The following is a 25,417-nucleotide window of genomic DNA, read 5'->3' on the forward strand; positions in this document are numbered from 1 at the left end:
GTGCAAAGAAGCATTTCAAAACATCACAAACATATAATTATTATCTAGAAAATACCTAACTAATATCAAAATAACATATAAACGCAGGAAATTAACTCAAATAACCAGAGGGTTATTTATACTCCCACCAATCAAGAGTAATTTTTTTTTTTTTTGTAACATTTAAAGAACAAATTACAAATGATTTTCAATTAAAGATGACCTTCTGCTCAAAAGCACGCACATAATGTGTTCATACTAAAGTAAATTAATTCTGGAATGTAAGTCATATGAAGAAAAGGATACACTTGGTTGCTCTTAGAATTAGCTAGACTGTTTCTAGCAACAGGACCAGCTTCTGTACTGGGCGTTCAATGACAGACAGCTTGTTCAGGCGACGACCATCCTTTTCTAGATTCCGGTCACCAAAGCATATCTTGACTCTTCTCACAAGCCCGTCTTTATCTGTAGTAGTCTCCGTTACTCTGGCCAGTCGCCACTCATTTCTGGGCAGATCAGTCTTTTCCATGACAATGTCTCCTACTTGCAGATTTCTCTTTGCTGTGTGCCAGCACTGTCTAGTGGCAATGTTGGACAGATATTCTTTACGCCAACGACTCCAAAATTGCTCTGCAAGGTACTGAACATGACGCCACCTCTTCCTTGCATAGATGTCTTCTCTAATAAATCTGCCGGTGGTGGCAATGCTGGGATGTACTTCATTGTAAGCAGGTTATTAGGTGTGAGAGGTGCAAGGCTGTTTGGGTCGTTTAAGTTATCAACTGAGAGTGGTCTGCTGTTTACGATTGCCATAGCTTCATAAAAGAATGTCCGCAGTGACGCATCGTCCAGTCTTCCAGAAGAGAGTGAGAGAGTTGAGCGAAGAACATTCCTCACTGTTCTGATTTGCCTCTCCCATACCCCACCAGTATGACTTGCATGGGGTGCATTTAGGACAAAGTCGCACTGCTTCTCAGCTAAGAACACAGTCAGTCGATCAGCATCAATCTCCTTAAGAGCATTTTTCAGCTCATTCTTGGCTCCTACAAAGTTGGTGCCTTGGTCACATTTAATTTGGCGCACTGCTCCACGCAATGCAATAAAACAGCGCAAACCATTGATGAAAGCATCGGTAGACATATTGTCCAGCATTTCGATATGAATAGCTCTAGAGCTGAAACATGTGAAGATGAGGCCATATCTTTTATTCTCCCTTCGACCCTGTTTAGTGATAAAGGGTCCAAAGCAGTCCATACCACAATATGTGAATGGTGGGGATGGATTTGTAAGCTCTGGTGGGAGATTGGCCATTCTTTGTTCTTCGGTTGGTCTTCTGAGCTTCCTACATGTCACACAGTGATGCACATGGGATGCTACTGCTCTGTTCATTCCTGGAATCCAGTATCCTTGTGATCTGATCTCATTAACTGTGAGACCCTTTCCTTGGTGCTTGACATTCTCATGACAGTGAGAGATGATCATCTTTGTTATGTGGTGATCTTTAGGAATGATCACTGGGTGTTTGACTAAGCTAGGTAAAGACGCATCGCAGAGCCTTCCTCCCACCTTGAGTACTCCTTCTTGATCTAGGAAGGCATCAAGACGGTACAGCCTGTCTGACTTCAGGATCTCCAATCGTTAGTGCTATGTCAATATTTGCCACAGGAGGTTTATCCTTCTTCCACAGGAAATCTGGCCCTATCAACCAATTGGATGTTAGAATCTCATTAGTGTTTAAACCTCTTGATGCATGGTCAGCAGGGTTTTCATTAGTGGGAACATATTTCCACTGTTGAGGAGTAGTGCTGAGATGTATCTTCTGCACTCTGTTCGCTACAAATGTGTGAAAGCAACGTGCTTCGTTGTTAATGTATCCCAACACCACTTGAGAGTCAGTCCAGAAGTGCTCTTCTATGTCCGCATAATCCAGCTCCTGTTTAAGCATATTGCTCATGGCAACTGAGATGACAGCAGCTGTCAGTTCAAGCCTCGGAATAGTCTGGACCTTGATGGGAGCAACTCTGGATTTACCAATGACCAGGGCACAATGTATGTTTCCTTCTTCACTTATTGATCTCAAATAGGTACACTGGCCATATCCGCTGTTGCTCGCATCAGAGAAGTGATGCAGCTCCCTTTTGACAACCTTTCCAAAGTTTGCAGGCACATAGCAGCGGGATATGCAGATTTTTTCCAAGTTCACGAGATCAGCTTTCCAATGCTCCCAACTTGACTGCAAATCTTTAGGAAGGGGGTCATCCCAACCAGTTCCGTTTCTGCACATTTCCTGAAGCACCAATTTTCCACTGAGCAAGAAAGGAGCAATAAAGCCTAGGGGATCATACAGAGACGCAACTGTGGATAGTATGCCACGACGTGTTGCTGGCTGGTCTTTGAGGTCAACAGAGAATCTGAAGTTGTCAGAATCAACATGCCAGTGGATCCCTAAAGCTCTCTCTAAAGGCATGTCATCAAAGTTGAGTTCAAACGTCTTTACTCCAGTTGCTCGTTCCGAAGTTGGAATGCTATTCAGTACAACTTTGTCATTTGAAATGAATTTGTGCAGTCTGAGACCACCTAAGGCACACAGTTGACGAGCTTCTCTTGCTACCTGGATAGCTTCTTCTGTGTTGGCTACACTGATGACACCGTCATCTACATAAAAGTCTGTTGTGATGAATTTTGAGCCAAGAGGATACGTACACTCATTCTCTTTAGCCAAATGTTTCAGACCATAGTTGGCGCATCCAGGTGATGAGGTTGCACCGAAAAGATGGACCTTCATTCGATATTCTTGTGGCTGTGAAGCCAAGTCACCATTTTTCCACCAGAGAAATCGGAGGTAGTTTCGATCCGCTTCTTCTACATGAAATTGGTGAAACATCCGTTCAACATCGCACATAAGGGCCACGGGATGTTTTCTGAATCGTACGAGAACACCAGTCAGATTATTCATTAAATCTGGGCCTTGGAGTAAGTGGTCATTGAGACTGGTTCCCTGGTACTTGGCGGAGCAGTCGAAGACAACACGGAGCTTGTCTGGCTTCTTAGGGTGAAACACCCCATGATGAGGGATGTACCAATTCTCACCATCCTTTCCTTCATTGTGCACTTCTTCTGCATCACCCCTTTCCATGACTTCTTCCATAAACTTCACATAGTGTTCCATGTATTTTTCATCTTTTAGCAATTTCCTTTTAAGATGATTGAGTCTTACGATGGCTAGCTGCTTATTGTTAAGTAAATAGGGTCTCCTTTTGAAGGGCAGAGGCATCTCGTAATGCCCGTCTTCATTCTTCCTTATGCCTTGTTGCAGTTTGGTCAAGAAGAGGATGTCATCCTGTGAAACAGTTTTATCATCTTTGCCAGCATCTTTGAAATCAGACTCCAATACTTTTATTACATCTGCTGGGGTCACTGGAGGGAGCTCTTTAGTGCTGACTCTGTGACAAATGGTGTTGAAGCTTTGTGATTCATGGTGTGAAGACAGTCGACCAACAATGCTCCATCCTAGGTCTGTATAGACTGCGTAAGGTTCATCGTCTCCTCCTAGAATTACCTGTTTTGGTGCTAAAGCCTTTGGACAGCTGTAGCCTATGAGGAGACCAACCTCACAATCCTGCAGAGGTGGAATTTTGTCAACCAGTGAAGAGAGATGCTTCCAATGTCGTGCTGTGTCACAAGTAGGGATGTGAGTATGGTTCACTGGAATGGAGTCTTTAGTGTAAGCAGGGGGCAGGTTGAGGATAACAGAAGAGCTGTAGCCTCTTACTTTGAGACCTGATACCTTTTGACTTGGCATGATAACATCCTTTGCGGTCATGGTTGTCAACTTCAGTCTCACAGGACAGGAGTCAGCTTGTAACTTGTTGCTCAGCTCTCGGTCAACAAACACAGTATCACTCTGGGTGTCAAGCAGAGCATAAACAAGCCTTTCACAGCCTGGATTCCTCTCCGTTGATACCCACACTGGCACGATCATGGAAGTGTTTGTGGATGGCTCATCATTCTCTACTTTGTGAGATGTAGCAGTTGCCGTCTCAGTGTCACCTTGGTTTGAGATTGGTGCAGTGTTGACTTTCTTTCCATAATTTTCATCATGTAGACACATTGGATGTCTACGTCTACAGATGTCACAGGATAGAAGCGGTGGCGGCAGTCTTTTGCGCTGTGGCCTGGTTTCATGCAACCATAGCAGAGTTTGTTCTCCTTCGCATAATTTCGTCTATCTTCTAATGATTTTGACAGAAATTTAGGACAGCTATGAATGTTATGCTTACTGTCTTTGCAAAAGAAACACCTTTTGTAATTTCCTTTAGTGGGCCTTTGTTCATTTTCATCATTTTGTTTATCTTCCATGGCTGTTTGAGTATGAAAGACATTAGCCCTGTTTCTTTTACTGTCCGTAAGGTTCCGTTTTTCCAAAGTTGGTTCAGAGGCACGAAGAGCGCTGAAGGAGGTGACAGGATTACAATTAATCTCTGCTTCCATTGACATGAAGGTCACAAAATCGATAAACTTTGGAAAGTCGTGAGTCTCAATCAGTGTCTCTGTTACCCGACGGTTCCAACGTGCTGCTGCCCAGTCTGGTAATTTGTGTACAAGTTTCTGATTTTCATCACAGTCATTTAGTATTTCAAGCCCTTTGACATGAGGCATAGCTTGCTGACATGCATTCAAGAAGTCAGAGAAATCTCTGAAACCTTCAGCATCCCTAGGCTGAATCCTAGGCCATTTGGCTAGCTTTTCCCTGAATGCCTTCTGTATGACAAATGACTGCCCATACCGTTGGTTCAGCTTGTTCCATGCATCATTATAAGCCTCATTATCATTTCTGTAAAAGATACCACCCAGACATTTACGAGCAGGTCCATCAACATACCTTTTAAATAGTGCAGTTTGTCAGTAGAAGAAATGGCCTTTCCATCAATGAGCGACACAAATGCAGCTTTCCACTCAATGAACTGGAGAGGATCACCACTGAACACAGATGGTTCTGCAGTAGGCAGCCTGTTCAGAGCTATGCTATCTTGAACAGCTTGAGCGAGATATGATATATCAGATTTTGGAGGTGAGGATGTTGCTGCAATGTTGGTGGAATTTTGGAGGAGATGGAGTCACATGCTGATGTGGCACTACACTTACATCCCGCTGTTCCTTCCTATTTGAGTCTGAAGAATGAATGCCGTTTTCCAGCGCCATTTCTTGATCATAGGCCTGCAGTCTGGCTCTAGCTGCTTTTAGATCCTTCTCTCCCTTTAGTTTTTCCAGTTCACACTTCTGAGCCTCGATCTCTTGTATCATTGAGTATTCTGCTTCTTTGACTGCTAATTCAGCTGCTGCTTCTGCCCGCTTAGCTGCTATGGACATAACTGTAGACTTTGATGATGTGGGGCGTGAGACTGTGGATCCGTAGACAGAACGTGCATAATCACGCTGCAGTAACTCACGAAGACTGTGTTTCACATTTTCTCGGTCAAAGTCCTCAAGGCACGCCATTCTGTCAAAAATGATCTTCGAAATATCTTTTGTTACAGCTTCACAAGTATCGATTCTACGTCTAGTGTCACTGGATGGAGCGATGTAGTCTCTAATTTCTAGGTAGACCTGCATAACATCATCTCTTCCTTTCTCTAGTGTATTAATAAGCGCTATGAGCTGGCTTTCATGAACATCTGTCTTTAGCTGTTCCCTTGTGCTGCGAGCCAGGTCTTTCCATTGTTCGTACAACTGATTCAATCCTTTTTCCCTTTTCAGGGCCTCCTCTCTTTTATACGCACGCATCTTCTCTGTAGGGTTCCGTTGTCGATCAGAACGGTGAAGCTCCTCTTTTTCTGTTCCATTATGAGGGTTTTCAACCTGCTGGTCTGGATCTTTATTTTCAGAAACATCCATTTTTTTATTTTTATTTTTACAGGACAATCACAGACTCACATCAACTCCTTTGGTTATCATTATACAGCTTTCCGTTGTGAGGTAAGACTCCTGAGGTGAAGCAGTAGATCTTCTACGTAAAGCACTTACTCTTCAGAGTAAAGGCAAGCTCTTACTGTAACAGCCCGGTTGATAAGTAAAGGATTTGACTCAATCACTGATGTTGTGTTGCCTTCCTTTTGTGTTTTTATTGTCACAACACCGTAAGAGCTAAAGTAGAAAAATAAACAATATAGAATCTACAATGAATTCACATTCATATAAATGAAACAAAGTAATTACTCAAAACTTTACTATTAATACTAACAATTAACTTAAACTACGTAAAGCTGCTCAAATTTAATAAAGCAAACACATAAAACACACAATACGACATGTAATTTACGTATATATTAGTGAAATGCTCTACCTTGTTCTCCCTTTCAACCAGGTGTTAAAATATCAAAGTTAAAATAAAACAAAACGATGCTAATTTCCTTTTTCCTTTTTAAAGTGTCCTTAATTATTTATGTTAACTTTGTTCCGTCTCCGTTTCTGTACGCGTGCTCTCCTTCTCTGCGATCTCCGCGGTCTCTGTTTCCGTGTTTCAGCGGGCGCAGCGCCTTTTTCGGCAAGCCGTCTTTCAAAATAAAAGTCTCCATCGGATAAATAACTTAAAGAGTGCAAAGAAGCATTTCAAAACATCACAAACATATAATTATTATCTAGAAAATACCTAACTAATATCAAAATAACATATAAACGCAGGAAATTAACTCAAATAACCAGAGGGTTATTTATAATACTGAACTGCTGGTCTCAAATGAGATGCATCACCTAGAGACTTTTATTAATGCAATGTCTGGTGTTCACGCATTAAAATGAGGGTCTGTTTATAGCGTCTATCTTGGAGAAATAATGCCTGTCCCACATAAAAGGCTTTACGAAGCAGTTAAATGTCTGCATTTCTGTAGGGCTTGCAAAGGAGATACCAAAAGATTTTTCCAATTATTACAGGAGGCAAGTACAAGAAAGATGGGTGAATGAGGAACAAACTCAATCAAACCTTGTGTTTTAGAGTGTTTAGCACAATCAAACCCAACGAGAATGACCCAACAGGGCTCCTCTATGGTCTGAGAGCCCCACTGGGTTGGCCTGCTGGCCACATGATTTTATTCTTGTTCAGACAGAAAGGAAAATCAGAGCAGCTTTGTGTGATGGATGAAGTTACCATGCCTGTATCGAGTTGCCAGGCTCACAAATTCAGTTTCATTCTCCACTGATTTCCAATTGAGGTCTTTTACGGAGCGACACTGCCAGCATGTATTTTGTGCGCGTGTGTGTGCAGAAAACCTCTGCCGCAATTCCACATGTTGAAAGGCAGGTGAGCAAAAGGACAGCTTCTGGTCAGTGTGAAATATAAAACGAGGAGACGTCGAGACAGAAAAGACAGATAAAAAAAGACAGCTATATAAAATGTCTGATTGTAATTTAACAAGATCATATATCAATAAAACAAATTGCTTTATCCATTTCCATTAGAAGTTCATGAGGATTCATAGCAACAACATATTTAAAAACCATAACCATAAATTAAATTTACAGAGCAGTAAAAAAATGAGGGAAGAAAAACATAAAAATCCATCATTAAAAATATTCTCTTTTGGCCTTATCTGTGATGGACTTTGATATGAAAAACAAGATGTAAAAATGAATTTGCATTAATAAGCTCAAATACATTTTTCTGGAAATTTAAATTCAAGTGATGCTTTGTTTTCTAACAAAAATAAAAAAAGTTGCATATATGAAACAGTAACGTCAGTGTGGGTTGTGATTTTATGAGTGATTTCATTTAAAACAGGTCAGTGAGGATGAAAGAGATTAATGGATCCACATTATATTAGCTATTTTGGTTTCTGTGTATGTCAAATTACTGACAAATGACTTAGAGAACAGTTATGTAAGCAAATCTGCAGTTTTTCGCAATTCATGAAACCAGGCATTTGCTGTTAAACAAAACCAATAGTTTGCAGACATGTCCCCGTTGTTCCAAAACCCCACCCTCAAAAATGAATTAAAGAAAAAGCAAGACAGCAGTAGCAAATCTCAGTGTTCTCAAAAACAACAGTAGGAAAATAACATTTCTGCATGACAGACTAACAGCTGACAATGAAGGTAAATATGGCATTTAACGAGAATGTTTTAGCTATCATGCTGTCAGATTCCTACTTCTCAAATATGGGTGGCATAAACACCCAAAATGATTGACAGGCAGAAAGCACATCATAGTCTTCAAATTGGCTCAGCAATGAATTTTGACCTATTTGGCCAATGCAGAGACAGAAATGTATGAAAATTGTCCATTAAAAGTCTATTAATAATCTGTTAAAAGGCTCCATATATGCAAGTGGTCCAAGTGATGTTACAAAAAGTCAGCTGGTTGGTTAAACAGATTTCACTACTTAAGGAAAAATATATTTGCTTTCTTTAAAAACCATTTAAGGAAATCTCTGTAATTCTAATGCTCAATAATAAAGAGGAGAGACATAAGGGTCTATAGTGAAGGGAACAGGTTGAGGGCACGGCAATGACAAGGACATTAATAGAAAGAGAGTGGAGGTCAGACAGGAGATTAGGAGAGCCTGAGAGACGCCAGCGGTTATGGCAGCTGGATGGAGCAGGAGTTAGTTAGGAGAGGATCCCGTGGAGATAAGAGGATGTTTGATTGAAAGGCCAGAGCTGGATCTCCTCAGAAGAGATTTGGAGATTCTGAAATTACCTTATTAATATAACAGGGTGAGAGGGATGAAATTTATCGGTTCATTAAGCACATTGAGAGAAAAGGACAGGTGAGGAGAGGAAGAGAGTGTGAGAGACTGGCAGATTCATTTTGTCAGAAGTAATAAACATCCAGCTCGAAGGTCCTTAAACCTCCTTTATATAGCAGGTCATTCACATTTGAGTATGAATTATTAAATAGTGGAATAAATGGTGGTTATTTTTAGTGCTGCTTTAATTAACTTATGACCCAGCTCTGGAGTAAATTTAGCCTAGCGTTTCTAAAGATTTATAAATGATAATGATGTATCAATACATAAATATAAATACAATGTTCATGATTTGATATAGTCTGAATATAAATATAACATAGAAATAAATATAATATGATAGAAGGACTACTGTTAGAGGTCATTTCAGTGTAATGTAAATTTGGACAACAGAAAATGTTTTGCATACATATTCATTAATCATTGCTCATTTTGAAAGCCGTGTTTGAACTTTTGGAACAGCATATTTGAATTTATAAAGAGCCAGAGCAGTGTGTTTGAAAATGTTTGCTTTTGCTGAAAAAGTGTTGTTTTTTGTTCATATTTTTAGGGGCATTGCAGTATGTGTGGAAGTCTGGAAGTATTTGTACATGTTTGTACATGTGTGATTTTTTTCATGGCTATTTAAATAAGTGTTGCTCAGAGAGAAGTCTGAGAAAGATGGCAAGATGAGGGACATCTGCTCGAGCAATGGGAGCACTTTTCTCTAAATATTAAGACTGAACAAGACACCCAAGGATACCATAAAGAGATGAGAAGAGATAAAAGGTGGCCTTTGTTTTGGTCTACTTAAGATGATACCTAATCACAGATGTGCAGTCACACTTATATTTAAGGAACTAAGGATAACTTAGTCCCTAATAAAGCTCCTAATGAGTCTTCTAATATTCATGGAAATAAAGTGTCCTGCCCATGATCAATTAGAGGCAAAACTTATGTTTAATTTATGTTGCTATTCAGAACTAATTGGCTTCTCATATTTGTGCACTTTGAAGATAGACGGCTCAATTAGGGGTGAGAAAATAATAACAAGCCTCTAGTTTTTACAGTGCAGAAGCAAAGCAAAACTACCTTTGATTCGGCTTTCAAAGGAATATGGTGCATTTTTGTGGTTTTAATGCACAACCAAAGCTGATTTTTACATGTAAATGATATTACATGTTAATATGCAAACATTTGAATATATTGAATTTGTATGATTTTAATATGCTTTAGTGTGCAGCTAAAGCTTTTTTTTTTGATCCAGAGCTGAATAACAGAACATTACAAAATAAAAAAAGATGACTAACAGTTATGTTCACCGTGTTGTATAGTGTTTAAAGAAATTGTTTCATTTTAAATTGTAAATTTTTTGATTATCTGGTAATGTGCTAAACTTTCATTTATCACATTTCAAATACAGTTAATTATGATATTTTCTCAAAATGTTTTTTTAAATTAAAATGTTATTATTACTTTTTAAGGCTGTTTGTAGATTTTGGACACAACTGACACAAGGGAGAGTTAATTAGCCAAGTGGGAGCAGTTATTGGCTGTCAGACGCCGATAATCACAAAACAGCCAGTTAATCGGTCTGGCCAAATTATGTAGGTCTATCACTAGCCTTAAGCCAGAACAGTAGTTTAGATAAGTCTGCAGGTTTTTTCGCCTAGAGGCATGGAGAGTAGGATGAAAGGAAGTAGTATTAGCCGGAGTGGAGGAGGAGGATGGTGTCACAGTCTAGTGTGATGAACAGCAGTAGCTACTAGTTGTTGTGGCACTACAGCCGTGTCTCTCTAGGAGTGCTGCCTGCACGGGCCCTTATTCTAAAGCATGTGACAGAATTTTCTCATGCCATCACCGCCACTCACACCCACTCTCCCCCTTGTAAACCAGAACACACACACACACACTCTTTCTCTCCCTTCCTCCCTCCCATCCAGCTTTTTCCATATCCTATAATCCATTAAGCAGCACTAGCACTCCTTCCTTTCACTCCCTGTCTCTCCCTCTTCCTCTATTTCCTGGCAGGCCGATATGACCTTCTGTTTTTCTCAAGGTCTCTATTTCGACAGCGAACATGTGAAGAGAGTATCCATTACATTTTAGCATGAAAGCTCCCTCTAACCCCTTTTATCCTATTATTTTCAAGGGGGAAATAGATGCAGTCTTGGCCCATTTTGTGGCCTAGATGTTATAAGACATAGCCAAGGGAGAAAAATACCTTTTTTCATTTAGTAGTTGATCTTGTGTCTTTTTCAGTTTGATTTGTACATCGGGTGTAACATCTAGCCATGAATTTCTTGTACGTTTGGGTGTGTGATGAAACGTACAGTGAAACAATATGAACATACTGAAATAAGAAACGGCTATATTTATGTATACGCAACTTTACAAAAGTTTCTACCATTTCTTCAAAAAGGTAAATTTGTTGTTTGTACGTCTCTGAAATAGTTCATATAAGCTACATTTGTTTAATATCTTAACACACTAATTAATTTAATCATCTACAAACATAAAACAATGTGTTTACAGTAATACATTTATTTGCATTTTTAATTATTGAGATATTTTAGATTTTACTGTATAACCCAATCTAATAGTTTTTCATATTAAACACGTGCACACACACACACACACACACATACAATATATATACAGACACACACACTATATATACAGTATATACACACACATGTATCTCGCTGTTGTCATAGTCTGTCTGCACTGACTGCATCTTTTCTGTCAGAGTAGCATTAATTCTTCACGGGAGGAAGCCATCTTACAGACTCTGTGTGTCACATGGCACAAGTTCTTATTTTTAGCTGGATTAGTGGAGTTTCAGGCAAGTGCTTTCACCCACACACACGTTAGCTTTCTCTGAGACAGACACACACACACACCCATTAACTCTAATACTGGGCACGCTGTAGCTTTTTTCTGTCACACACACCGTCTCATACTTAGATAACCTCTCCTCTCACATAGAAGCACCAAAACCTTCTAAAGGCACTCTCTCTGTCTTTCCATCACATAAGACTTTTAGCTTTCCCCATCATTTCCCCCACTTTACTCCCTTACTCATTCTGAACATGTCTTTTTTTGCCTAGCGCTCTTCTGTCAAAGGAAAGGCTGGCTGTGGGCTTTGTCTTTTGGAAGTGTGATTAAAATGCTACATTTTCACAATCCGCTGAAGAGCTATACTCTGCCGATATATTTCACCCGCACCCAAATCCTACATCACACAGTCTTATTGTGCTGTCAATATGCCGATAGAGTTTTAGAGAGACAATGTTCACACGGAAAGAGAGACATACACACATACTAGATGAGGTCCAGGGTTTGAATTGAGCGTATTTAAAAAGGAATTGCGGTGTGTTGTGAAGTTCTGTGTAAGCAAATGCAAAGTATTCCTTTTGCATTTCATCTAACACTACCGCTCTGAGACAAGCTGCTGTTGCTTAAGGCTTTATGTTTCTGCTAAAATTCTGTACATGCTTAGGGTTGTTACAAAGGAATATTTTATTACAGTGCTTGCGAGGCAGCAAAAGAGCTGTTGTATTGAATGTCGGTGTGATTGTTACTAAGAGTCATTTTTGCTTTTGCACAAGAGTTCTATAAACAACAGACTGCCCTGTTGTTGTTTTATATATTGTTTGTCAAACATAAATTACAACAATACTATTTCATTAGAGAGAACAAGATTAAGTAGGGAAACACAAAGAAAAAATGGAAAAAAAATGTGCAAAATAGGCCTAATAGGGGGGACTTTTTTAAAATGATTATAATGTTGAATTAAAATTTTAAGCAAGTACTTTACAATGCAAGGTATCTTTGTGAAGGCAATGTTTACCTATTATTCAAATTAAGTTTGCGAATTAATCTAGAAAATTGTTAGTGTGTTTAGTGTGCAAATACAGGGTTATGAGAAGAAGAAACAATTGAATGCAAAACATTACATGCAAAGATTACATTAAAAAAATCTACATTAAAATATTTTTCAGCTTTTCCGAGTTAGATGTGATCTTTGCTGAAAAGTAGGCTAAATACAATTGTTTCTTTTTTCTCTATGTTTAATCACAATTTATACAATTCATTCAATAGCAGAAGCAAATGAATTATCCTTGAATTATCCGTGATAATCATGTCATAAACAAACAAATTGTGTATCAGCTGTGAGCTGTGAGCATTTTTCAGTGACTGATGTATCCATGTTACAAAGTACATGGATACATCAGTAGGTGGCAACAAGTGACTTGTTGTGTCCCAAATTGCATGCTTACGCACAATTCTATGCCATTTTGTAGTATGGTTAGTGCTGTTACGTACTGTCAGCATGCACTAAAAAAGTTACACATAGATCCATAGTGGACAAAAAAAGGCCATGTCAAAAAATGGTCATAAAAAATTGAAGCTTGGGAGAGTTAAGTTTGGTCTCATTTTAAAGAAGACCCATGGCAGATTTTATTTTTGAAGTAAATAATTAAAAATGAAACAGGTTATGATATATGATTTAAGAACAATATTTTAAAATATATATTTTATGAAACATGTTGAACTCTAAATTAGCTAGAAAATTAAAGCCATAAATAAAAAAAGTTGTATTCCAAATTTGAGAATGATATCTCAAAAAATGAGCTTTCTGTAAAAATTTGTTTGGGCGCAGTACCAAATTTTCCCCATTAGATGCTAGCAAAAATCAGCTGTTGCACACAGTGGTTGTTTTTTCTCTCAAATATTACAAGAACACACACTTTTTTTTATTTATGACACACATACAAACCACACATTCATACCAACATTGTGAAGCCTTGCTAACAGAATGACAGCCTGATAAGAAATATTGCATAATTTTTTATGTAAATGGCCTTAGGATACAATCCTAATTTTAATGGGTTTCAATGAGGACATTTTTGTCCAAATGGTGCTGAGTGGTTCACTGTTTTGTATGTAGTGCAAAATAGATTTATTAAAGGAAAATAGGGTGAAATATTAACCTTCCAATAAAAATACACACACACACACACCAAAATGTATGCAGTTAGCATTAACACAGGCAACTAAAATGGACAAAAATGTCCAAAAGGATGCACAAGGGTTAATTACATCAGGCTGTCAGACTATGATTATCTTAATGAATGATTCATTTCTTTAATCAATTTGTTCAAAATGCCAATTTATTAAGGGTTAACACAAACGAAAGTCATTACAAATGAGCCATTGACTCATTCACTCAACTGATTTGTTCAAAAACACTGATCCAGTCAGGAACAAAACACCTCTGCGAGTTGCTCAGAGATGCCTGATTGTGACTGGGCTGTGTATGGAAATATGTTCCTCAAAATAACTGAAAATATGATGTCTTAAATGTAAGTTATTCAAAAATGTTGTTTATAACACTGCTATAAAGGCATTGTGACGCTTGTAGATGAGCTTTTTTTTACAATATCAGTTGTTTGTGGTTTGCCTTTTCTTCATCGTTCTATTTAATTGTTCTTTTTTATTCAGCATACCACAATTATCTTAAGTACGGTTGATGAAGTGAAGTTTAGTAATGCTAAATCCAAATGGAGCACTTTAAATAGCATCTTTGTAATGCTGGTTTGCATAGTTATTAAATTTGAATATATTGTGCTTGCGGAGACTGCACAGTAGAGGGCCGGTCTCTCTGCCTTGTGGCTCAGATACACCAAAACTAACCAGCTGCTATCTTCAGCACTGGCTTTGCGGGTTCATAGCCCTCTGTGCTCTGAGCATCATGCTAAACATAGAAAATGCCATGAAGGGATGCAGGGAGGGGAGAGGAGAAAGAGTTGCAGGCTGCAGGACAATGCAGAACACTCTGTTCCCCTTTGGCAGATCAGTTCCAGGAGTCCAGTGAAGCTGGGGAATGATTCGTTAGGGCAGTTTTGTGATGCTAATGTTCCTAAGTCAAATCAGTTTTGACGATTGAGCCCTGTATTCAGAGGGTTCATATTATTTGATAGCATTTGTGCATGTATTTGCAACTGCAGTGCTGCTGGTATTGTTTTCTTTCATTTATTAGAAGATTTTGTGCGTGTGGATGGTTTGTGTGCGCTTGTTTGCTTATTGTTCTGATTATTAATTGCATCCGCTGTACAGCAAGCATTAAAATGGTTTGCTAGAACGTGCATGACTTCTGTTGTATTTGATATATTGATATTCTCATTGGGTAATCAGTACAGATGAGTTTTGATGAAAAACACTTATCATTTATTATCATATTAAGCAATGATGCCTAAAAATGTATTTAAATATCATAGTAAAGACATTGTTACAAAGAATTCAAATAAATTATGTTCTTTTGAACTTATTATTTATCAAAGGGCCCTGAAAAAATGCATCAGAGCTTCCACAAAAATATTAAGATCATTTTCAACACTGATAATAATAAGAAATGTTTTTGTAGCACTGGAATTACCTTTTAAAATATATTAAAATAGATAACAGTTTTTGTTTGATTAAATACATCTGTGGCACTTAAAAGACTTCTATAATAAAAAAACGTTACCAATTAATCTTTCATCTTTTTCTTTAATTTAGCGTTCAGAGGCTTCAATCAAAAAGCCTTATAAAAATACATTAATATAATTGAAAAACTTTGTCTAAGTTAAACTCTGAAAGCCAGTGGAAGATCCATTTAAGTTGTACATAATGTACTTACAAATGATTATGATGAGAGTGCTATATTGAATTTGGCTTTGTGTGTTCCATTTAAATTCAGCCTCTTGTTCCATTTCATTTAGTTGTCTGGGTCTAAATTTGGCAAACACCTCTATTTTCTCTCCCCCATTCAGTTATGTAACTTGCTTTTTCCCCCCTATCTGCCCCTTTCTTTGATGCAAAGCTTGCACGTAGGAAATCGAAACCCCAAATCCAAAGGTAACTTCAAATGAAATTTAGTTAAATCTGACTTTCTTTTCTTTTATGAAAATAATTATGATGTTAATGATTGAATGCAAACGTGAAACTTCCCCCTCTGTGAAGTAACATTATAATCACTCATCCATATATCCTATCTCTCTCTCTCTCTCTCTTTCTCTCTCATGCATCATCTCTGGCCCACAGCAAAAGCTGCTGCACTCATGCAATTATCATAATTACTAACGACTCTGCAGTCTGCTGCTGAGTGTGCACACGCACACACACACACAGAAAGAGTGCTTCATTTTCTTCCGCCGTTTCTTCATTCACACAAAAGAAAATGTACACTTTTTGTTTTTTCACACGAATGAAATGTAAATTACGCTATAAATAAGATACAGCCGCTGAAATGATCATGTAACAGAACGAGAACGGATTCTTTAGGTGAGGTTGAAGTAAAAAGCACTACGATAGTATTTCCAAAGAGACAGTGCCTCGAGTCTGATTAGCTGAAGCTGAAAAAGACAATAAGTCAACAATGTTCAAGCCCAGATGAACCATCTTTTATTTCTGTCTTGTTAGGTGATCCTACCGAATTGGTCACTGGAGAAATTAATTTTTTCCATTCCGTCTTGACATATTTCCTATTGAAACATGATATTACACGGGACTAGATATATTGGTTCTTGCTAGTAGGTTACAGAGGAGCATAAAGCATTGTATTTATCAGTTGGTTGCGGAGGAGGAACAGTCTTATTCTAATTAGACTTTATTAAAGAGCACCGGGTTTGCTGTGCTTGTTTGTAGGGAAGCATTTGCTTATTTAAAATGAACCTGCATTCTTCCCTGGTGGTGACGTACTGTATGGAGGTTGAAATATGTGTTTGACTGCTCCAGAGTGTGTACAAATGAATCAGGCCGTTACAGGGCAATCATGATAAGAGGGATCCAGAGGGAATCAATGGGAAATCTTGGATGGGGGTGGAGGTACCATTAAAATGCTGACGGATATTGGTCACGCCTTCATCTAGGGGCTCAGTGGAGAGAAATATAGGGGTGCTTCGTACATCCTAATGCAATTATTTAAAAAACAAAGTTCTTTCTTGTGTTACACCTGTGAAATACAAAAATGCATAAAGCCTTTGGTATACCTCCTGTTGATTGTTTATATAAAAAGAGCATTAAGACTGTTGCATTGCAAATCCTCTTGCCCTCCTCATGACTATTTGTGGCCGAAAGACTTAATGTTCTTTTTAAATCTAGAAAAAAATTAAACACACCATTAGATGCTGTGTTAATTCATTTTACAAATTTACTTTCTTTTGTTGAAATTGTACCCTCTTTACATATTTGTCCATTCCCCCTACACCGACAGCTTGTATATATCGTCATTTTACAATCTGCTTAAAAAAATAGCGAAAAAAGAAAAAAAACTATAAAAATATTAGTATCTGTCCTGCACACGCTTGTCTGGTGCGTTAAACTTTAGCAAGGTGGGTGTCAATGTTTTTATCATTCATCAGCTGGAAAGATATCGATATCTTTTCTCTGTGCCTTTATCAGCTGTTTTGTGGATTACAACATTATCTTTAGAACTATATTTTTATCACCATTTTTATAGTTATCATCCTTTGTGTAAATGAGCCTTTACTAATATTTTTATATTTATATTTTCATTTATATTTCATTCTCTATATTGTCTTACTTTTAAAGTAGTATATGCATCAACAGAAACGTATTAATTTCATTTATTTTCCATTTATTTATAATGGAATAGTATTTCAGATTTTTTTACTTTCTAAATTTAAACTTTCCATCTTATATTTAGATTTCAGTTACAGAAAACAATTAGCAATAGGTGCTACAAAACTGAGAGGTTTTTAGTCTATGTCTGTTAGACCACAGTCACGCTAATGTACATCAAAACACTGACAAAATAAACTTCTAACAGACCTGATGCATTTAAAATGTATACTCTTTCTCTTCATAGAGAGTGTGCCCTCCCTTTGATGTGTACCGTATTTTCAGCTTTCTCTTCTAGTATGAAACATATCAACACAGGAAAGAATATGGGGCCTTTAAACACCTGCATTTGAATGTCTTCATTATATATACATGGATGTTATAGTCACATCATATGGAGCGTGCAGGCGCGCACACACACACACACACACACACACTCATTTACTCCAGAGCTGTCAAGTTAAAGTGTTAACATACATCACCTCCTGTGTGCCTGTACGCTGCCTTCATAAAAACTATTCTGGAAATAACAAAGAGAAAAGCATACTCTGAAATATTGAGGGCTGCAAGCTGTTCTTCAGGGTTATAGTATTCTCTGTACAGACAGTTCAGAAGGCAGATAAAGTCAACTGTTCTATGTGTGTGTGAAGGAGAGAGGACAGTAGCAGAGCGATGAACACACAGATGGTGCTGTGATGCCTCACAGGCACATGCTACTTTGTACTTTTCCACCTTCCTCCTACACACTTGCACACAGAAAACCCTGTTTCCTTTAGATTTTGTCACACTGGTGGTTTCAAGACGAACGGCAACATAACATCTTGTTATACTTTTTAGTTTTTTTTGGCTATGCTTAGCAAGCCACCATATGCATGACAGAGCAGTAGAGCACATTTAAAGGTTTTGAATGCTTCAGTTTGATGATAAAAAACAGTGACTTACAATAAAAAGATATTTAGTCATGCTTTTGATCACAGGCATAGAAATAATGCATACATACTTTACAATATGGATAAAGTATGTCAGAGGCAACGTAAAGTCAGCTGGTCATTTTTGCTAAATGTATTTTGACAAGATGATTAGAAGAGGAGGGGTTTATGTTTTGTGATAATCACTGGTGCACTGTAAACTCTTCTGCTTATTGCACTGGTACTTATCAAATGAATAAATAAAAACCCATGAAATATTGATTTGAGTTTTTTATTGCATGAAAAGAAGGAGTGGAGGAATATGCAAGACATTAAACTAGCACTGCTATGTTGGAAATTATGAGAATGTGCTACTTTATAGAGTTCAAAGGTCATTAGAAAAATGTTTTGACCACAGAATGCCATGATGGACCAATCAGGATCACGTATTCCAGAGAACCATGTGGTATTTACTGTGGTATTACAATAAACCTGTGTGAACCTGTTCTGAGGACAGGGATAAATAATTCGATACAGTTATGAAATTCTACTAAAATCTTAAAACTTTGACTCTTACAAGGGGTCATATATATATATATATATATATATATATATATATATATATATATATATATATATATATATATAAATACCATTATTTTGTGTATTTGATGTAATACAATGTGTTTACTAGGTTTAAGGTTCAAAAGCACATTATTTTGCACATACCGTACATTGTTGTTTCTCTCTGCCCTGCCTTTCTGAAATGCCTCAATCTTTCTGAAAAGCACAATGTGCTCTGATTGGCCAGCTATCCAGTGCATTGTGACTGGCCAAATACCTCAAGTGTGTGATGGAAATGTTGTGCCTATTAACATATTTGGAAACACACAGCATCTCCACGACATGGCAGCAGTGGCAACAATACTTCAGCAAGAATAAAAGCTATGCCGCCTTTCTTTGCGTATACAATATTTGGCCATCGTATGACCCCTTTAAAATGAGGAAAAATTACATAAATATTTTTTTGTATATGTAAAATGGAGTGTGTACAAATGAAAAGAAAACACAAGCCAAGCTACATTAAATACTGGTTCAGTTGGGATGGTTTGTGCTGACCACAATGTGTTTTGTGCTTTGAGTTATTGCTTTTGTTGGTAATTGCTCTGGAATCACATTGATATGTTTATGCACACTTCTCGTATTCAGCAGTCTAATACAATATTTGGCCCAGTGTTTGCTCCATGTGTTAGGCTGATAAATCACACACTGCTGTTTATGCTTTTACAGAATTGACAATTTTCCCATTCAACCTGTCATGTCATAATTTTACGTATTGTTTTGCAGTTCTTAGTAGTGTTAAAGGGATAGTTAGGGAAAATTAAATTCTGTCACTATTTACTCACCCGTTATATTGTTTTGAACACATTTGCTTTTATGTTTACAGTGGAAAATGAAAGTAACAATGAATAAAAATCTTAACACAGCTCTTTTTAATGTAAGCAATAATATGTCATAATAGAATATGCTGTAATATAATATGATATAATGTATTTTAATAATAGGTTCATAATGAATTTTCGAGGTTCTCTGAATATTAAAAAATATTATTTTAAAATATATAAAGTTATATGTTAATAAATTTAACAACGTAAATGAAAAAAAACACATGACAGAATTAATTTTTTTTAATCCTTTTTTTTATATGAAAAATAATTCATCGTGTTGGGGTGCAACATTATGTCCACTATAAAATCTAGACTCTTATGCAAAACCAGTTGATGACCGCTGCCATAAAGCACAGTGGCACTGTAACTGTCAGTGCTTCGCTCTTTTTATTTTATGTGAAGAAGAGGAGGATACTGTTTGGTCTGCTCTATTTCTCCTTCACAACGTTTCTCCCGTTCTGTTGCTTACTCGTTCGTCACTCTGTCATCTTGTGCCCTGATGACATTCAGGGAGAGTGATGAATCACATTAGGAGAGAGAGAGAAAGAGAGAGAAAGAGAGAGAAAGAGAAAGAGAGAGTGAGAAGGAAGTAGAAGAGTTTGTAGGCTTGCGGTGGAAAAAAAGATGTATTATTCACGAAAAATCAACATATATAAAAAATATGAAGGATTTAGGTACACAGTTTCACAGCAAAAAGAAATTTAAAATTAGAGCGTGCAAGTGAGAGTATGAGTGTGAGAGAGATGTAGCTAGATATATCTGGCTGTGAGAATAGAGAGAATGTGTGTTATTGAGTTAGAAGGTGGGTGTTTCTGTTTTTTTAGCTTAAAGCAGAAAGCGTATTTTTTAGTGTAGACTTGAGAAGAGACTATGTTCTTGTGGGAGTGTTTGGGAAAACAAGGATGTATTAAATGTCTCCTGCTAAAAAAAGAAACCCACTTTGCTTTGTCATTTGTTTCTGAAAAATCTCTAACCCTTTTGCGGTAACATCATTTACTTTAGTCCTGAACCGTAATAGAATTGGATCCATATCTGAGTGTTCAAAATCTGATAACAGATTCAACTGAGACCATTTTAGATTAAGTCACTGATTAAAAAGCTAACAATTTTTTATATCGGATTATTTATAATAACTACAAACAAATGCTCTCGTCTCATGGAATATTCTTGGGTTTTTGCAATCACCAATTATCTGAATTTTGACATTGTTTTATTTTTTCATTTCTCCTTGTAGATCACCAAGCAGCAGCTGCAGACCACAAAGGACCGCTTCGAGTCTTTTCTCAAAGGAGACACACAGATTGTGGCAGATGAAGCCTTCATCAATGCAGTTCAGAGCTATTTTGAGGTGATGTATCATTGCAACAGTAGAACGAATGGCAGAAAGGGACTCTTGTATTGCTCAAGTAATCGCTTTATGTCATTACTGGTTGCCCAGCCTTTTTTTTTATTTTTTCACTTTTGCCTTAAAACTGGTGCCTTAGATTTATCAGCCTATAAATTAGACCAAAGATAAAAGAATGTAGTGATCAATAAGGAATGTTGTTAAAAAAATGTATTTTATGCTTATTGTTAAGTTACTGATATTATAAGGATTTATGCAATTCCATTCAAAATAGAACGGGCAGTATTTTTATAAAATAAATTAATGCTTTTATTTAACTAGGATAAATTAAATTGATAAAAGGTAATAGTAAATACATCTAAAAAATAATGTTCTTTTGAACTTCTTATTCATTAAAGAAACCTGAAAAATGTTATTGGTTCAAATAACATTGCTGAGCAGCAATGATATGATATCACCACAGCATTATATTAGAATGATTTCTCAAGGATCATGTGACACTAACGAGTAATGCCTGCTGAAAATTTAACCTTACCTTTTTTATTAACCATATTAAACATTAAAATTTAACTAAAGTTTAACTAATAACATTTTGTAACATTAAACATTAACATTACAAAAACAAAAACATTACATAAAAGTTTCTAGTTTTCCGATTGGCTAAAAAAGTGCAGGCCACTCCCTTTTGTTTACTGAACATTCTATTGCAAAGACAGATGTGATTTCCTAGAAACACACATAAAAACACAAACACATTGCTATCCGACAGTTAGTTGTTTATGCTTTCTCTCTAAACATATCTCATTTCACCTTTAAACTAACAGTAAAAGTTTTAGATAAAGGGTATTTAAGTAGAATAAAGCAGCTAAGAATAACCTAGGTGCTTTATTATTAACCTTTTTCCTTTTAATTCACCTCTTTGTCCTTTAAAGAATAGTGCACTGAATTAATTAAAATGGGTTTGGTGTCTCTGTCCGTGCAAGGTTGTGACATGTTAACCTCTCCTTCAGGCGATTAACTCGAGCTAATGATGGCAAACAAAAACGACCCGTTGATTATTATACCATGTGTCTTGAAATGTTACGTAGCCAGCTGTAGTTACCGCACTGCAGAATAGACATACATTTCGGTGATGACACGACTTTGTAAGTAAATTACCATAGAGATGAGTGTCTAAATAGCCCTTCGGGGACGACTCGCCTTTGCTAAAACAAGTGTTTACACATGCTTTGTGAAGAGATTGCTATTCTAATGGATTCAAATATTGTGGTAAGGTCACCACATTATTTCCTGTTGCTGTGGTTTGGGCCTCTGTGCATGCTAATTTACTTGCGCAATATGGCTGAAAGTGGTTATTAAAATACTTTAGGCTGCCGCACATATGAAATCATTAATTCATGTGTGTTGTGTTTAATTGCCAAAGATGTAAATAATGATTTCTTATAGCACGTAACAATTACAAGATAGTATGAGTGCTATCTGAGAAGTGTGTAGACATATGCTAGAATTAATTGCTAAGCATATGAAAATGTATGTCTTCTGCCTACAAGTTGCAGATATAACAGGCAATTAGTTATGAAATGAGCAAATAGTCAACTTCATAAAAAACAACTTCTAACAGAATTGACCGCTATTCTTTTGTCAGGAAATGACCTTTAACCCTAAAAAAGTAAACCACACGAAAGTAAACCTAATAAAGTAAACCACACGTGAAAATCAATATGGAAAATTCATATTAACACAGAACATAGTGCTCTATTTTTTTACACAGTACTTCTCTGAAACATGCTAATTTTTTCCCCTCAGGTTTCCATAATGATCCCACTAGAAAGGCTGTTGCAGGGCTTGTTTGCGGAACTGTAAATTTCCAAATCAGTTTGTCATAGCAGGCCACAGAAAAAGAAGCTTGTAGTAAACTGCAGTCTGGATTGGGACCAGACAGCAATTTAAAGCTCTATTTGTCTTCTTGAACGGAGAACGATAGAAGGGCTTTTAAAAGGAACGAAGAAAAGCAGCTGCCAAGCACTCCAATTGTTGAGAAAAAACATAAATCATGTTTTACTCGCACCTCTATAAAACCAGATTTGAAACATTGCGAATAGGAAAAGAGGAGGCAGTTGGAACTCAATAGTCATTTTGGTTGGACTAAAGAATAAAATCACGAATGTTCTCTCCCGTTATTCCAGTTTGAATTAGAAAATATCTTCTGAATAATTCAGAATGAGAACCCAGAGGACTGCAACGTTTTTTAGCCCACACTGATCCCATCATTTCAAAGCTGTGAAATTTTACAGTTACCATTGCTTTCCATGGCTTTAATGGCGTTGGTTATATTACTGCAGTATATCACTGTAGATGATGTTGTATCTATCACGGCATAGAATATTAAAGGAGCACTGAGGCATAATTTCCTCTAGCAGATTGGAGTGATTGAAAACAGAGCGAATGTTTTCAAGTTACCCAAGTGAAACTTCTTGAAGGGCATAACTGTTTTCCTGGTTTTATCTGCACATCACCTTTAAATGCCCAATCAAATGACTTGGTGAGTGTCTGTCCGATAGAAACAGGAAAACCTGTGTAATTTTTTTAATATAGTTTTCTAAGAATAATTTTGGTCTCACTTTATATTAGTTTGCCTACTATGTAGTTATATCAAAATAAGTACAATGTAGTTGTAGTGTTCATATTGACTTGCAAAACACTTTTGCTGCTATTGAGATATGTAAACAGTGTAATTGCAAATGATGTAAATGCATGCAGTAAGTATAATTTAAAAACATATATGCGCAATAAATGTATTGTACATTGTCATTATCTAGGTAGTATATATCATATGTTCTTGAGTAAAAGCCACAAAACTCTCATTATAAATATGCATTGCATTATTTTTGCCTTCTCCTTGTCTATGTGAACTGCAGGTTTTTCTGAAGAGCGATCGTGTTGCTAAGATGGTCCAAACAGGAGGTTTATCCGCTCTGGACTGTCGCGAGGTGTTCAAGCGGCATATCGAGAAACGTGTCCGGAGCTTGCCAGAGATCGACGGCCTGAGCAAGGAGACTGTCCTGAGCTCCTGGATGGCTAAGTTTGACACAATCTACCGTGGAGACGAGGACCCACGCAAGGCACAGCAGCGCATGACAGCCAGCGCCGCTTCCGAGCTCATCCTGAGCAAAGACCAGCTCTACGAGATGTTCCAGCAGATCCTGGGGATCAAGAAGTTTGAGCACCAGCTGTTGTACCAGGCTTGCCAGGTAGGTGGGAAATTTCCATGCGAAAGGAACTGTTTGACTCAGTAGATATACATTATTTTGGTTATATAAAACATTTTGGGTAGACTGAGATTTGTTTGTACAAACTATTCATGTTTTAGCATTCCTCTGCTGTTGTTTAATTGTTGGTTCAGAATGATGTCTTGGCTGTTGCAATGCATATCAAGACCCTTGCGTTCTGTTCCAAGTGGTTGCACTTAATCTACTTTGAATGCAAATACATACATCAAGTTAACATCCCCCTAGTGTTCGCAATGTAATGTTACGGTAAGATCCCCATTGTAACGAGATCTAAGTAAGGCAAAAATCCCTCATGGATACTTCAAACAACATAATATTTTTAGATCTAAGATAATTTGTTCTTCTCAAGTGAAGGACGTGCTTTGGTTTTATTGTCCTTGAGTTTATAATAAATGAAATCCCCCTGCCTTACAGAGACTTCAGTGCTGGCACAGTTATGATGTTTGTCTAGGAGTACAGAAATTACTGTCATTTGAGGATGAAGAGAGTGCATGTGTACTTGTATTCAAAATGGCCTGTTCTGAAGTTTTCACTGCATTCTTCAGGCATTCGGGAAGTTATTAGGAATGTGTCTCTTCACAGTTTGCGAGAATGTTTTTAACGCTGAATAAAATACACACCTTAGGACAGCAACTTTAAAAGGTATTAAGCCAAAAGGTACATCTGTATGAAAAGCACTGGGCTTAAAAAATTGCAGACGGTTATAGTTTTCATATTTTAGCTCTTTTTCCTCAGCTATACTGAGAGAGAGATCTCATCTGAAACTCCGCTATTAAATCTCAGTCTTTCAAATGTGCTTTGAAGATGGCTAACCCACTTTTCCTTTTCCACTTTTCCTGCTAGCTCAGACTTCAGGGTGTGGAATTAGCATACTGTCTCCCAATGTTTGTCACTCAGAAAGCCAAAGAACACAGCTAAAGTGACAGAAAATCTGTGTTAGTCAATTTTGTTCTTAATGGATCTTATATTGCTCAGATGGGATGTTACAGAGCATTTACTTGGAGACTAAGTTTATTCTCTCATTCTAATTAAACATCCCCAGTTTGTAAATATGGCCAAATAGGCATCCGCTGAAAGCACTTAAGGGATCTGTAACACG

At 37.2% G+C, this 25,417-nt stretch overlaps 1 protein-coding gene across 1 annotated transcript in view; it reads left to right on the plus strand.

The window, feature by feature from the left end:
* Positions 1-25,417, plus strand: part of LOC122347263 (calcium-dependent secretion activator 1-like) — a 74,028-nt gene that overhangs the window by 6,041 nt on the left and 42,570 nt on the right. The window contains 2 exon segments of the mRNA XM_043242448.1: positions 20,918-21,031; positions 23,947-24,279. Coding sequence (XP_043098383.1) covers positions 20,918-21,031; positions 23,947-24,279 — 447 coding nt within the window.

This window comes from Puntigrus tetrazona, chromosome 6 (genome assembly GCF_018831695.1).
Source record: "Puntigrus tetrazona isolate hp1 chromosome 6, ASM1883169v1, whole genome shotgun sequence".
Lineage (NCBI taxonomy): Eukaryota > Metazoa > Chordata > Actinopteri > Cypriniformes > Cyprinidae > Puntigrus > Puntigrus tetrazona.